The sequence below is a fragment of the Gastrolobium bilobum genome, unplaced genomic scaffold, assembly GCF_033153095.1.
Source record: "Gastrolobium bilobum isolate Gb01-03AN ecotype WA unplaced genomic scaffold, APGP_CSIRO_Gbil_v1 utg6330, whole genome shotgun sequence".
Classification (NCBI taxonomy): Eukaryota; Viridiplantae; Streptophyta; class Magnoliopsida; order Fabales; family Fabaceae; genus Gastrolobium; species Gastrolobium bilobum.
The window spans coordinates 60,609-73,114 of record NW_026896517.1 but is presented as its reverse complement, the minus strand read 5'-3'; the positions used below and the strand labels follow the sequence as shown (position 1 = coordinate 73,114).

The 12,506-nt window shown below is 36.8% G+C and overlaps 1 protein-coding gene across 2 annotated transcripts; it reads right to left on the bottom strand.

The window, feature by feature from the left end:
* Window positions 1-1,262: 1,262 nt before the first annotated feature.
* On the bottom strand, window positions 1,263-10,127 carry LOC133300218 (monosaccharide-sensing protein 2). 2 transcript variants are annotated; one of them, XM_061499733.1, is made up of 6 exons: window positions 9,804-10,127; window positions 9,566-9,663; window positions 8,909-9,475; window positions 4,256-5,187; window positions 2,742-2,929; window positions 1,263-1,889 (listed from the first exon to the last, which is right to left on the bottom strand). In XM_061499733.1, the coding sequence occupies exons 2-6, from the start codon at window positions 9,642-9,644 to the stop codon at window positions 1,445-1,447; spliced, it is 2,211 nt and encodes a 736-aa protein (XP_061355717.1). In that variant the 5' UTR covers window positions 9,645-9,663; window positions 9,804-10,127; the 3' UTR covers window positions 1,263-1,444. The 2 variants fall into 2 exon arrangements, with proteins under 2 accessions (XP_061355717.1, XP_061355718.1); XM_061499734.1 differs by having other exon boundaries at window positions 1,630-1,889; window positions 2,633-2,929.
* Between the last annotated feature and the right edge of the window lie 2,379 nt (window positions 10,128-12,506).

The window sequence follows — 12,506 nt, the reverse complement described above, 5'->3', positions numbered from 1 at the left end:
AATTCTGAAAGAATGGGTAAAAAACAGAATAAGACGGAACAAAATGACCATCCTCAAACCAGCGGTGCTCTAGTTGGTTGGTAAGTCCATTTCAAATGATATTGAGGTTATCGGCATGGGCCGACCTTAGGATGTCGCCTCTTTTGGTTAAAGTAAACAATTAACTGTTATAGTTTTACTGATTTACCTTTTGATTTAATTTATTTTTTTAGATATTGAACTTTATTATTTTTCTTTTTTGAATTTTGGTCTCAAAAACCAATACCTTAGTAATTGAAAACTATAATTCTATATAGGATTAATTTTTGAATGAATAGAAATTATAAAAATTAAATTCTAAATATTGAAAAATATAAGAATCAATGCCTTAATGGTAGAGATTAAAATTTAATTTTAACCACTAGGGTTAGCCTAGTGGTGTGGAGTGTGTGTGTTAAGAGTGTGTGTAGTGTAGGGTGTTGTGTTCAATTCCTTGTAACCTTAAAAAAAAAAAGATTAAAATTTAAATGGGTGCAAACATAAGGACTGATACAAAAAAGAAAAAATTAACAATAACGATCAAAATAAAAATTGATCACGAGAAAATATCCAACCCCTCCTCCCTTTTTTTCGGCCCAAGAATGAGATTCCATGAATATAAAATTGTTTCATTTTGATGCGTTTTTAAACTTGTTTCATTTTTTATTTAAATTATTGAATATAAACTTAAATAACATTGATTTATTCTTGTATGATTAAGATGTTAAGTAACACGTGAAATGACAAAATCTACTCCCATAGCCATGAATCAATAATAATAATGAATAAAGAAAGAAAAATACTGAAATAGAAAATGGAATAAATAATTTTACCTACTTTTTTCATACCTACTAATCCCTAACACTATTAAATCAAAATCTCAACTAACCTTCACTATTTCTCTTTTCTTTTGAGATTATGATATTGAAAATTGATAGGCAAAATAAACATAAAAAAAGAGAATAAAATAACCCATCCCATAAAAAATTAGAAAATCATCATCAATTTCCGTAACGTACTCAAATAAGAATCTTAAAAAGTAACACATGATCCCATGGAGTGAATGAAAATTTTCTATCATCGTATAATTGTTTTTGTCGTCGCTGTTATTGTTGTACCTATCCCAAAATCCTCAGTTCACCATATACTTGCCATCTTTGCCATATATTCCATAAAAAGAGCAGGTCATTTAAAAATTTCGACTTCGAATAACAGGAAAACTAAGAAGTATAAAAAGTACCATAAATGAACCACAAAAATGAAAGTTTTTTACAGAAACACAGTTTCTTGTTTCTCAATCTCAACCCACGAAAAGGAGAGATTAATAGAAAAGAAAAATTGAAAGAGGAAAAAATATCAAACAAAAAACGTAGATGAAAATCATTAAAAGGTACTGTCAAAACTTTCAATTTATCATATCCCTAAGTCAGTTATGCTTAGCAGCGTCAACCTGCTTTGCTCCGACAGAGAAGAACTCGATGATCACTTCCAGTGGCATGCCCTTGGTTTCTGGAACTTTCAAGAAGACAAACACCCAAGCGATGAAACACACAACTGCATACAAACCAAACACACCACCGAGGCCTATAGAATTAAGCATAACTGGGAGTGTGTAGGTGACAATGATGTCACAAATCCAAAAGGTAAGAGCACATATGGCAATGCAGAGACCACGAACTCGGGTGGGGAAGATCTCTGCACAAAGTATATTAGGAATTGGCCCAAATCCCATGACAAAGAAACAGAAATAGACAACAACACTAATGGTTGAGATTGCTGCATTCGCAGTGCTGCCCAAATCCACAAAACTCCCTAGAACTAATACGAGGAGAGATACTATCAAGACGGGGATTGTGCTGAGCAGCAAAGTCCTGCAGGAAGGAAAAAGAGTATCACTATGCAGTACTGCAACTGAATGAACATAAACAAGTAATGGGGGAAAACATGAGGAATCACAATGCCGGGATACTAACACTGCACAGAGCAAATAACTCCACAAATATTAAGCACTTACGGATAGCATTTACCTTTGCTCTGAATCTTCCGACCCATCCCAAAATTATAAAGATAATGATTTTAAAAATTAAATGTGAAGGCCAGTTTTTAAAAACGCACATTATTCTTGACAACCACAAGAACTACTGAACTAAAACAGCCCAATACCAATATAACTTCAGCAGTAAAACATACATATGGATAGAGATAGCCATAGAAAAGATGGTTCATCAAACAACTAGAGAAACACCGTACAATAGCACAATTTAGTATCTTCGGTGAATACCTTTTTATAGGAATACAAAACTAAAATAAAATAAATGAAAAGCTACACCTTACAAGTGAAAAGTTTTTTTTTTTTTTTAAATCACTCCCCTGACTACCAAGGGTAATTCTTGTACGCAGCCTTACTGTTGCATATTTTTGCAAATAGACTATTTCTCGGATTTGAACCCATGAGCTTTCAGTTACAAATGAGCAACTCTGACACTATTCTAAGCTCGCCCTCATAAAAAAAATTTAGAAAATGAAAAAGAAAGAGGGCCACTGAAACCAGCACAAACCTCATGAATATCTTAATGAGACTTGATACAGCGAAGAGTAAAAAAGTCAAACTTACCTTGTTATTTTCATGAGAAAACCCCCACCAACATACATCCACTCTTACAACATATTTCTTACGATTTGAGCACGATGTCAATTGAAAATGGTAAGGGGGAGATGAATACCTTCTGCCAGAAATATCCATGAGCCTCATAGCAACAGCTATACAAGGAAGCATCAACAAGGTTGTCACAGCACTAATAAGAAAAGATGCAGAAGTAGAACCAAGGCCCAGGTTTGAAAGAAGATAACCAACACCTGCCTGCTCAAGAATTTGAGGTGTATAGTAGAGGACCCCATTTATACCAGCAAACTGCATTGATTCAAAGAGTAGTTAAATGAGAGTCCAGTATAACTTTTCACCAGTGGCATTACTGGTTGACATAAAGATGTTCAACGATTGGCTAATGAATAATAACTTATTAACTTAATTAGCCACTTGAGTAGGTAAATTGTTCCCAAGCAGGAAATATTTTTATCAAGAATTTCCTTTTCACATTTTTACTTTTATAATAGAACACTGCAAACTTTGTATGTGTTGAGATATATAGTCTCACATTGGTTGTATGTGCAACTAATGTGGAGTTTATAAGACCTTGGGCACTCCCACCCTTTGAGCTAGCTTTTGGGGTGGTGTATCCCAAGGTTCTTTACATGGTATCAGAGCCTCGCCGCCCCCCACTTTCTCTTGTGGCGTTTCTTAGCACAGGTAGGCTGGGCCTGTTGCATTGTCCACTCTTCAAGCCCAATGGGCTTTCGTGTGAAGGGGCGTGTTGAGATATATAGTCCCACATTGGTTGTATGTGCAACTAATGTGGAGTTTATAAGACCTTGGGCACTCCCACCCTTTGAGCTAGCTTTTGGGGTGGTGTATCCCAAGGTTCTTTACAGTATGCATAATCATTTCATATTAACATCAAGTAGAATTCAAAAAATATTTTTCAAATCCAGCTTGAACCATTTCCATACCTTTCCTAATTTTACATTTGAAAAAAGACTTGCTCTAACAATACCCCAACTAAAACAATTTCACTCTCATAACTTTTCAGATAACATCTCAAACGTAATTTTTTTTTCACAATACTCTTTTATAAACCAATAGTTGCAGACATGTTCCCTTCAAAAATTCAAAATCTCACAGCAAGCCCAAACACATTTTTTGGGGCTCAAAGAAACAGACACTGTTGAGACTTGAAACAGAGACCATTTGAGAGGAATTGTGTGTATTAGATACAAACCACCAAAAACCTATATATATTACAGATCTGGGTCAACTACTAACGTAGTACAACTAGTACAAGCCCTAGCCCAATAAGACTACTAACATTATAAGACTCCTAAAACACTAAGAGTCCTAATATTCTAACAAAAACAATACAGAGGTGATCATATCAGATTTATACTTAAGCTGTATAAAAAAATTGCACAGGTGTTATAAAGATAGGGGACGACAGTAATCCCAGTCCTTGCCTGTTCAACATTTTCAAGAAAGTGAACAGATGAAAACAAGCACTAGTAACCACCACTTGGATACAATACAATGTATGTTTCATCCCAAGGCAAGGAAAAAAAGGTACTAAAGCACAATGTTACAACCGATGGAAACAAAAAACAGAAGATAATGAAAATATGTCCTTACCTGCTGAAGAATTTGAATTCCCACCCCCACCATCAATGCATGCTTCACCCCAGGTTCAAAAAGATCACTCCAACTTGGCCCTTTTGCGGCTGTTTCAGATGGATGAATCATGGCTGGTCCAACTGGCTGCTGATGCATAAGCTCCTTGTTATAAAGGGCTGGCTGACTCACCAGAGCAGCAGCCTGTACAACCTCACCATCTGTTGGCATATCACCACCAGGAAGTGAAACCACAGACCCACGTCTAGATCCAGAACCACCCTCTTGGTGTAAATATATTCTCTTGAAACCACCTTCCTTCTTTCCATCTGGGCCTTCTCGTTCAGACCATTTCCATGCTAGCTGCCAACCACCACCAATTCCAGTACTACCTGCAGGTTCTCCTGCATTTCCTTGTAAAAGACTACCTTGCCTCATGCTTGAAAGACTACCATGAGCAGGAGGGGGTATGTCCTTATCCAAACTCGTTGTTTGACGTGAGATTAATGGAGACTGCAAATTGTCATCAGAATCACCAGCGGCAGCATCAGACACATAATCATCACCCTCTCTGGCAAGGCTTTCTTCATCCCAATCTTCATTCCTGGGCTGATTTCCCCCAACACTAAACATGCTTCCAAAGTGTGGAAAAAGGGTGCTTCCCGTTTCTGGGAGCTTCTCATGGACACTACCAAAGAGGGTCACTAGAGGGTCCACTAGACCACTCTGATTTATCATGCTTCCTTTCCGAGATGCAAGGCCAATAGAGCTTTGTCCGGTGACAGGTTTGGCAACCCAAGACTGACCTTGTTCGGGCCCATACAACTTGATCTGATCTTTTCTTGTAGATGGATCCTCTTCATCAGCAAATTCATTGGCTGGACCAATTATGTACTCTTCTATGGCTGTATCACCCCCGACTCCAAGACCCTCAACCAGTAAAGCCATCTCACCTGCTCATGCCCAAAAACAATTATCATCAAAAACATGCATATACATAAATTTATTACTGCAATAGAATCAAAAGCATGTAAACAATATGAAGTTACCAGGCATATCAAAAACCAGAATCCACAAAGGATCAAGATCAACTACATGCATCTAAACTGGGGGAAAACGAGAAAATAAAATAAAATAAAATAAATAAAGAGATGATTACCAGTTATTCCAACTGAAGCTTCTAAAGTTATCACATTTTACAATAGTTTTTTTTTTAAAAAAAAATAATGAATAACAGAAATATTTCTGTTTCTTCGTTTGAATGATAATAGTTTCCCCCTCCACCTTTAAGAATGAATTAAATATCTATAATCCAATTTACACAAAAATATCAATCACTGATGGACCAGGCTGTAATAACAATCTATGGTTCAGTGTCATTCTGATACAGTTCTGCCAAGTAGAAAGTTTGGGAGGGTGTATGAGAGGAAGAGGCACATGGGATTATTGCCAATTACATGTGTTGACTCAGCATTAGTTACCAAGGCAAGGAATAAGTTGGTTAGGGTCACACTTTTAGCATCACACGAAGGCTAGGATATATAGAGGAGAAAAGACTATTTTGAAGCATCTTTGGGCATTTGGAACCTTGGGAACCTTAGGGTGATTTGGGAGAGACTAGGGGCTCTAGAATTCCTCTAGAATTATCCTTTACTGATTTCCTTACTGTTAGTTAATTTCCAGTTCATTGTATTTTTTCTTCTTCTTGTAATTTGTCTCTGAATTACTGTATAAGCTGTAGTTGTCTCTGGAAAAATATATAAAAATCTGATTATTCAGACCAAAGTCATTGCTCTTGGTGTTATTTTTGTATTTGAGTAGAAGGTCCTTATCAATTGGTATCAGAGCTTCCGATCTGGGAGCTCTGTGAACCATGGCCACGCTTGGAAGAAAATTACATAGAAGCAAAGTTCCCAAGTTCTATGGAGACAGCGAAGATGATGAAGCTTGGGGATGGCTGATCTATTTGCAACAATTTTTCCAGATAGAAAGAATCAATGAAGATGAGAAGTTGAAGGAAGCTGTGAGAGGGCTTAGAGCGAGTTCTTTCAGTTGGTATCAAGGTTGGAAATGGTTCAATCCTAATGCAAGTTGGAGTGACTTTGAGAAGGCATTAATAGAAAAATATCTACCAGAAATTATTTTGGTAGATGATGCAGATTCAGAATGTAAAAAATCAGAATCCCAATCAAAACAAAAATCTGTGTGGGAGGAGACGGAGACCATGCACAAAGGAACGAGTATAGAACAGAATAAGGCTGATGGCATAAACATAGTAAAAGGGAAGAAGGAGGAGATCATGGAAGAGGTAGAAGAGGAGAGGGAGATAATCAAAAATCTGAAGAAGAAACAAATCGTGGTTGTAAATCTGCCCACAGAAGCAATATGCGTAGAGAAATACTATCACATGGACGCTGAGAATAAATCGCAGCAAAATCCCAAGGAAGAAGAGGAGAAGGATGTTATTGATGGAAAGAAGATTGATGACATGCAAGCTATGGAAGAAAGCAAAGGATCAGAGACCGCAAGAAGAATTTTAATGCAAGGGACGAAGCACACGATTGCAGAGCAGGAGCTAGAAACCCAGAAAAATGGGATAAATGATGAAGACATGAGTGTGAAAAAGATTTCGGACGAGATGGTGCATGAAATGACATCACAACAGCCACCTGCGGTAGTGGTCCAGCTGCCCCCCTTACCCAAGCCACCAGACTTGAAGTTGTCGAGGAAGGATGACGGCAGATTGCAGGGCAACCATGAGAGCTGTAAGCCGCTGCAAACAGAGGAGAATGGAGGAAAGGAACGTTCTAGGTTAGAAATAGTTAAATTGGGCCAATGTGCTGGCCTATGGGGTAATGCCCAAAATACACTCAATATATTCCCAGTCCAAATTGATTTTATTTCTCTTATAACATTTTTTCCTAGTGAATCTATAGTTGGGCTTGAGCTAACTGGGCCCCAAAAGCCAAAAATCAATGACTTGCTGCAGAACTTTAATGATGGACATTTCCAAACCCAACCCAATCCTTTTACTGGTGTTTGGTGTGAATGGGAATTTAAGCCCATAATTCTATCTCAAATCATGAAACCTAGAACAACGTATTCCGATCCAGCAAATCAGCATCATTTTTTTTGATCCGCTACGTTTGGGACAACTACGAGGTGGTGCTCCGCCAAGACGAAAATGAGTGTTACGTCTGCAAATTGGGTTTCGGTATTAGTGTGGTGTCCTCGAATTCGCAAGTAATGTTGAATGGTGACCTGTCGAAGGAGAAATGGAAATGGAATGAGTGGGACGACAATTTCCAAGTGCACATTACATTGGTTGCTGATTTTCAGAATGGATTTACAAGGTTAGTGTCAGATATGCTTAAACGATGCTGCCCTGGGTCTTATATAGCAGCTTATGCACCCAAACATGAGACTCTTGAATGCTGTAAGGGACAACAATGGGAAGAAAAGCATGAGGTAAAGGTTATTAATGTCCGATTAAAACCTGATGAATATAGAGCGAGAAGGTGTTTGATAAAATTCCTCAGAGAAGTATGATTGCTTGGATTTCAATGATTTTCGGTTATGAATTCAACAAGTTCTCCAACGGCCCAGTGACACTATCTCACAAGATGCGGGTTGATGTTGATTATGCAATTTTTGAGGCTGTCCATGCAGGAACCATGATGAGGCCATCACTCAAACTGTTTCGAGACAACTCTCCATTTTGTCCATTTGATGTGAGCATGACTAAGCAATGTGCAATTGAATTAGTTTCTAAATTATTTTGTGGTTTGACTCTACTTGTGCTCAAGGGTGATAAGGGAATGACGACAAAAATGCTATGGGATCCCGGAGGAAATCATTGCACTTTTGTCATAAGTTGTCGTTTGCAATTCAAGCAATGGGATCCCGGTGGAAGGTGCTTGAGGGATAAACCTCACCTTGAGGACAAGGTGAGTGTTTAAGGGGGGAGTATTGATACGGTTCTGCCAAGTAGAAAGTTTGGGAAGGTGTATGAGAGGAAGAGGCACATGGGATTATTGCCAATTACATGTGCTGACTCAACATTAGTTACCAAGGCAAGGAATAAGTTGGCTAGGGTCACACTTTTAGCATCACACGAAGGCTAGGATATATAGAGGAGAAAAGACTATTTTGAAGCATCTTTGGGAATTTGGAACCTTGGGCACCTTAGGGTGATTTGGGAGAGACTAGGGACTCTAGAATTCCTCTAGAATTATCCTTTACTGATTTCCTTACTGTTAGTTAATTTCCAGTTCATTGTATTTTTTCTTCTTGTAATTTGTCTCTGAATTACTGTATCAGTTGTAGTTGTCTCTGGAAAAATATATAAAAATCTGATTATTCAGACCAAAGTCATTGTTCTTGGTGTTATTTATGTATTTGAGTAGAAGGTCCTTATCACATTCTTGATATCTCTCACAAATGAACAAGGAAACAATTTTGCCAACTGGAACAGATTAGGTTCATAGAATACAAATATAATCACCCAAAAGTGAACAACTGAATATCCAGCATACGCTGGCCGGCCTTTAAAACAATCCTAAAGGATAAGACAAAGTGCATGAAGCTAAGATCTAATTTGAATACCCAAAGTAGTAGAGCATGAAAAAATGAAGGAAAAGCAAGTAATTGGAGAATAGAAAACATAGAACTAACCAGCAACATCTTCCCTTCCACGAAGGCGCTGCAAAACCTTCTTGGCCTCAAGCATACGGCCTTTACTGACAAGCCATCTTGGAGACTCAGGCAAGAACAATATTGTGAGTACAAAATAAATGAGAGAGGGGATTGAAAGAACACCCAACATGAGTCTCCAGCTTGGAGCCTTGGTTAAGGACATCCCAAACACCATACAGTAGGAGAAAAACATTCCAGCGGAACCAGTAAACTGTGGAAGTGTATTGAGTAATCCCCTAATCTCAGGAGGAGCAATCTCAGAAATATAAAGAGGTACCAAGGTAACTGCCAAACCAATTCCTAAACCATCTAAAAGTCTTGCAAAGAGGAGGATATAAACATTTGGGGACCATAGCATCACAAGAGAACTAACAAAATAAAGGACAGATGACATAATCAACATGGGACGTCGGCCTAGCAAGTCTGATACAGGTCCGGAGCATGTAGTAACCCCGGTGGCCCCAATAAGTGACATAGCCACAATCAGACCTTCAACTGTGGGTTCACTTTCTAATTGAAACTCCCTCTTTATGTACAAAATAGATCCTGCATAAATTGTCAGGCTATTAGCTAGATCGCTACATGAAAGAAACAAAATTAATTAACTAACCAAATTGTAAGATTAGGGGAACAGACCTGCAATAGTCGCATTATCCCATCCTTGTAGTAAGTTACCGATAGCAGCAGCAACAGCAACAAGAACAGCTCCACTCATTGTTTCGTAATTAATCAGCCTGAAAGCGCAAATAAGATCAGCTCAGCTCAACTCAACTCAACTCAACTTAACCACTATACTAACAGATTCACGATCCCTAACCCTAAGCATAATTGATGGATGAAGAGATAGGTCACAGATCCAGAACCATTTTCATACCTAATCAAATCAACTTGGATTGGAGCGTCACTTGGGTGTTTCAGATGCAGGAAATGACATGGGAAGGGGTCATCAGGATGATAGTGCGCTACCTCTTTCCTTTTAGTTTTTTATTTTTATTTTTTATATATATATTTTATTACTAAAATATAAAAACTAATACTAGGAGTGCAGTCACAAGACAACGAAAGGCGTATAGAAAACAACACAAGTAGCGATCCTATTCGCCGGGTCGAAAAGTAAAGAGTGTAATGAAATGAAATTGAGCCCACTGCAACAAGTGGACACCTGCCCTTGTTGCTCTCGCACTGCTCTGCACGTCACCACCCTCCCCGATCGGAATTCTGTTACCAATTCAAACTTCATTCAGAAGACACACTTTACGCTTCAATATCGCTTTCATAAAAATAGATCATAACAAGTCCTGTACTTTTCTTCGAGGATCGATTCCCAAGTGTAAACAACCAATACGTAATAGCCATGTGTTGGTTGCCTTGCACGTTGCAATAATAGCCCGGTGAACGATCCTTTTCGAGATGCTTCGTTAATAAGGGGAAGGATCCACTTATAACCAAAAAAGTTTACAACTTTTACCATCAATTTAATCACAGTTGATTTCTATCAATCTAACGGTTATAATTTATTGGAAATTAATAAATGTGACATAATAAATATTATTAATTTTCAATAAATTATAATCTTTAGATTGACAGAAATCAACGGTGATTAAATTGGTTGTAAGAGTTGTAAACTTTTTGGTGGTAAGTGGATCCGTTCCCCAATAATAATACTTTTTTAAACGGTGTTTAATAATATTTTATTTCATTCGAGAGTCGTTAGATCAAAAAAATCAACGACTCTGATTTATAAGTATGTGACACAATCAATTTTTTTTCATCTGACGGCTCTCGGATGATGTGTCAAATTTCAAATTTGACACTAGTATCAAATTTGAAATTTGACACCTCATCCGAGAGCCCTTAGATCAAAAAAGATCAACGACTCTGATTTGTAAGCATGTGACACAATCGATTTTTTTTATCTAACGGCTCTTAGATTAGGTGTAAAACTTCAAATTTGACACTCGTGTCAAATGATCCTACCTCTATATATATATATATATATATATATATATATATATATTATTTCCAATTTGACACCAGTGTCAAATTTGAACCAATTTGACACCAGTGTCAAATTTGAAGTTTGACACCTTATCTGAGAGTCGTTAGATCAAAAAAGATCAATGATGTCACATGCTTACAAATAAGAGTCGTTGATTTCTTTTAATCTAATGACTCATAATATTTCTGATACAGGAAATAAAATTATCTCGTACATTTCTTAAAATTACATCATTTTAAGGGCTTGAGAATTAATAAAGGATGTTTTGATAATTTTTTTATTTTTTTATTATATAAATTTTATCAAACACCATTTGTTAGTTCTATCAACCTTCAAAATGAGTAATTTTAGAATTGCAGGAAATAATTTTATCTTCTATGATAAAAGAAACCATAAACTTATATATATATATATAGGGAAATATTTTTCTTATGTTGTAGGAAAAAACTACCTCATGTTGTAGAAATAAAAGTATAAGTGGGACCCACAGGTAAGAGGAGAGAGAAAAAAAGTGGTGGGACCCAACCTTTTTTTGTGTGTGCAGGAGAGTTGTTTATCTCATGTAAAATGAGATAAACATAACCCATATATATATGGGTTCGTTTTTTCTACAATCAAGATAGATAACTTTTTTACATTGAGCCTAAAACGACGTTGTTTCGAGACGGGAATCAAGGTACTTTTGTAATTATAATTTATTTCAGGATTATAATAAGTCTTTTTCATTATAATTTTTTAATTTTTCAACTTAAAACAACGTCGTTTTTGGAGCGAATGTAGATAACTTATCTACATTCACTTTAGAAACATTAAAGCCTATATATTGTAAAGAACCTTGGGATACACCACCCCAAAAGCTAGCTCAAAGGGTGGGAGTGCCTAAGGTCTTATAAAGGCCACATTAGTTGCACGTACAACTAATGTGGGACTATATATCTCAACACGCCCCCTCACACGAGACCTCATTGGACTTGGAGAGTGGACAATGCAACAGGCTCAGCCTACCTGTGCTAAGAAACGCCACAAGAGAAAGTGCGGGGCGGCGAGGCTCTGATACCATGTAAAGAACCTTAGGATACACCACCCAAAAGCTAGCTCAAAGGGTGGGAGTGCCTAAGGTCTTATAAAGGCCACATTAGTTGGACGTACAACCAATGTGGGACTATATATCTCAACATATATATATATATATATATATATATATATATATATGATTTCGTACTTAAAAAACAAATGACTTAAGGGCCGTTTGTATTTACTTTTAAAAAAAGTTCTTTTTATCACTTCCTTATTTTAAAAGTACTTTTTATAAAAGTTACAGCTATTTAGATTTTTAAAAAAATATTTGATTTTTGAAAAAAAATATTTGACTTTTGACTTCTGCTTTTTTGATAAGCTAAAATTTGTAGCTTTCGAAAAAAGTAAGTTTTTGGCTTTTTTTATGACTTATACTTTTTTTAAAAATAGACATCCAAACAGACTTTTTTCGACAAGTGCTTTTTTTTCTTAAAAAAAAACAGCTTTTGAAGAAAAAAAAAAGTTCATCCAAACGGGCTCTTTGTCTCCTCTGACTATAAC

Coding starts and splice junctions, on each gene's coding strand:
- LOC133300218 (XM_061499733.1), bottom strand. CDS start 9,644: ATGAGTGGAGCTGTTCTTGTTGCTGTTGCTGCTGCTATCGGTAACTTA. Junction 2,930..4,255: donor GAATTCAAATTCTTCAGCAG/GTAAGGACATAT, acceptor GAATCAATGCAG/TTTGCTGGTATAAATGGGGT. Junction 1,890..2,741: donor ATGGATATTTCTGGCAGAAG/GTATTCATCTCC, acceptor TCCTTCCTGCAG/GACTTTGCTGCTCAGCACAA.